General features: G+C 23.0%; 1 protein-coding gene across 2 annotated transcripts in view; it reads left to right on the forward strand.

Moving 5' to 3' along the window:
• LOC100568890 overlaps window positions 1-3,784 on the forward strand; it is a 157,753-nt gene that overhangs the window by 1,242 nt on the left and 152,727 nt on the right. The window contains exon 2 of one of the 2 annotated variants that reach the window (XM_029490442.1): window positions 2,904-2,949. The exons of the other annotated variant lie outside the window; for it this stretch is intronic. Within the exon in view, the coding sequence (XP_029346302.1) occupies window positions 2,928-2,949 (22 nt within the window). The 5' untranslated portion in view covers window positions 2,904-2,927. The remainder of the gene's footprint in view (window positions 1-2,903; window positions 2,950-3,784) is intronic. 2 annotated transcript variants of the gene reach the window in all.

Consider the following 3,784-nt stretch of genomic DNA (forward strand, 5'->3'; position numbering starts at 1 on the left):
CAGAAAATCACGGTTTCGAATTCCTTTAAGAAAAAATACTAGTTATAATAATACGAGATTAGATTAGCGTACTTTGATATTTTAATCATTGCCTATTGACTATTATATTAATATTATAAAAATTAAATTTATTTTGTTTATATGAAAATTCATAAGTATTGTTTTTTTTACATATTAGTATTAGGTAGGTATATAAATGTATAGCCAATAAACGACTTATACCCTGATAAGTTAAAACACACTGTATTACTGAAAAATATACAGTAGTATTTAGTATCAGATTTGTGCAATGTATACAATATTATTGTTATATTATAAATTGGTGAATAAAAAGAGAAAAACTAAAATGAAAATTATTATATAAATAAAACAATTTTTTAGGTATTCTTGAATTCAATTGTTCACGCCAACATAGTATATGGATTTTTTTCAAGTATTGTTTGTTTACTTCGCCAATATTGTTATAATTTTTTTTTATTTTAATACACTATAATACAAAAATAACGATATTTTTGAAAAATGCTGCAGAAAATATGAAAATATATAATTTTATATTCTTAACTATAGCAAAGATAAAATGATTTCCTCATTCACTTTTTTTATTATTCAATTTAAAAACAGGAGACATATTTTGTATAAAGAAACACAATTTAAAAAATGTAATTTATTTTTTGTTACAATAATAATAAATTGTTTATGAGTTAATATTTTAAAATATGCATTATACTCTGTAAATTTATGCATATACAAATTTAAATATTAACATTTTTTATTTATCATAAACAAGACTTTGGTTTTCTTAAATTTTCTAGTGATTTTAGAATAATTGGAAAACTTACAGAATATGATCAATAATATATTTTATCAATTAATTAATTCAAATTGTATACTATCAGTAATATTTTGAATAGAAAACTATAATATTTTTAAATTTATTGTTTATGTTCCTTTTTCAAAATTCAAAATTTGTAGGTATGTGAATATTTTTATAGTTTTATGGGCCGTAGTGTTTTAGTAACTAGAGTTCAATATTGATTAATTGGGGTGTTGTGCCTAGTATGCATTTCAAATTTTAAGCGGACCGATGAATGTAATTTTTTTTACGACGGTATGTTTGTTTTTTTAACAAAGATAATATGTTTTTAGGCAGGGTACAACATTTATTTTTCTGCCAACTTCATGTAGTCAATTTTGCGTTATAGGTTCCCTTGCAGGTTACTTATACATAATATAATTACGTTACTATAAGAACCGAGTTGATACATTTTTTTTAAAAATCATATGATTACATTTTACTTATTCAAATTTTTGATTGCGCTATAATAGTTATATTAGAGTTCATCTTTATTCTTTATAAATAAAATTGGTTGAAATTTGTAAATTTGAATTCTGAATGTCAGGAACCCTATCGTCAACGTAAACGCGTCATAGACGAATGACAATTATTAAATCATTACTACAATGTTCCCAAAAAACATATCTAGGTATGATTTATTATTTTTCAATGCAGCGGATAAAATATCAAGTTTTGTTGTATGCCTGTCTTCGCCTTTTTGAAAAGTATAAATAATTCAATATTCAGCCATGAGTAAGATTTCTAGTGGCAGATATTCGGTACTATAGAGGGGTCTAAAAGAAAAATGTCCAGTACTTTTCAATTTATTCGGGAAAAACAAAAAAAATAGAGAAAAACGATAATTTTTACACAAACCCAGTTTTTAACCAAATCAATTTAGTTGTAATTTAAAATTGAATAGTTTATCAACATTAGTTTTTTCAACAAATATGTATATTAGCATGTTCTATACATAGTAATATATTTTTCAAAATACTTTAGATCTTTTTGTGCTGTTTTTATTTTTCCGGTTAATGTATGATACATTTTTTGTGGATTAAAGAGCATAAAAATTGAATACAAGATTCTTCATAAGTTTAAACTTTGATGATATTGTATATTCAAATTTATTATTACTCTTTATTATCTAATAAATGTTGTTATTCTATTATTATTAAAAAAAATTAGAAACATTCAATTATTACTTAAATTATTATTATATTTTATTTTCGAATTTATTCTAGAAATGTTGATAAATATTTTTATACGCGATCAAAAAGTTTGAAAATATTATACAATGTTTCTCGTAACTTATATTTATAACAATTTGAAAAAGTCATAAATTATGTTTTTATAGATATTTTATTTCATATTTTTTCTACTTATATCATTATTTAATATTATACACAATGTAATTTATAACATAGTTTGATTGATTTTAAACTATTTATACTCTGGCCTTATTCACACTATAACGCTCTATCGTAGATACGTCGGAATTTAATAATAAGTAATACAGTTAATACATAATACATAATAAATAATAAGTTAATTACAACTAACCACTGAGTAGAAGTATTATATGAAATAATATTATAATAAAAACTTTTATATGTTATACTCGTATTATGCGATTTGCTATTTAAAATCTTAGTTCAACCTACCGTATTACTTATAGAATATAAATTACTAATAGCATTTAAATGTAATATAAAAAAATATCTATATAATACAGTAGTGTATTGGAGTGTATACTTCATAGAATACTCTTACACCAGTTTACTGATTTAGCGTATAGGGTATAGTGGTATACAATTTCTAGAGATACTTCAAAAATTAATCAAAGACAAAAGTAAAATAAAATATTAATGACTTTCAAAATAATGTTTTATTTTTGACCAATTAATTTGATCGTTTAGTGTAAAATTATTATTTGTTTACAATTAGAATATGAAGGATGCATCTTTTTTGTAGCGTTTACAAACTCCATGTAATCCATAATTCCCAGTAATATTTTTGAATCCATAACACAATTCTAAAATGTTTGTTTTGCTTTTTTTTGTTTCAGACAATTTCAAATTGTAACTGTAAAATGACTCTGTTTAATTTGAATAGTAAGATAAATTTTAAGTTTTTGTTATCTTAAACTGTGTGTAATAAATACATTTTTAAATTATTTTATTTTTACGAATTTCTTGTTTTCAAGATGTATTGTAGTCAGTAATATACAGTAGACTATACCTAAACGATATTTAAATAAAATGTTTGATCATGTTACAAAAAATGTTTTAAGTTATTTTGGTGCTAAATTTTGATAACAACCAATAAACCTAATTATTTTATTATTTACTTTGTACCTACAAGTTAAATATCACTAACTCAATCATATTTAAAAAGTGAAACTATCTGCAAGATAAATTTTAAGTGTACCTAGCTTCAGAATTTATCTAGAATGATATAAATTATAGAGTGTATTGGAATTTATTCAAAATCTGAAATATTAAAATGTAATTTGGATTTAGGTACCTACTTCAAAAGTATGTATTAAGTAGTACCGTTTAGGTATACCTATAGGTAAACATATTATGGGTATATATAAAAAAGTGGGTAAGTGGATGTCACTCTGCTGTACAGTAGGTTAAAAGTGGGTCACTGTATAATGGATAGTATTAAATTTAAATTCAATGATATAATATCACTGTATAAGAAAAACGATTCAGAGCGGAGACAGTTTTTCAGACTAGGTAGTAGGTATTAGACATACCTATTATAGGTATACTTATCTATAGTATCAAAAAAATTTACCTATAATAGGGATCAATAATAAATTCCAAATTAATCATAGGTATCACAATATCCATTAGGTAACGCGTTATACATCAACAACAAACAGTAGTACTATCATAGATATATAATAGTATACTTTAGAAGTTTCAAGTACCCACAAAT

Source organism: Acyrthosiphon pisum, chromosome A2 (assembly GCF_005508785.2).
Source record: "Acyrthosiphon pisum isolate AL4f chromosome A2, pea_aphid_22Mar2018_4r6ur, whole genome shotgun sequence".
Classification (NCBI taxonomy): domain Eukaryota; kingdom Metazoa; phylum Arthropoda; class Insecta; order Hemiptera; family Aphididae; genus Acyrthosiphon; species Acyrthosiphon pisum.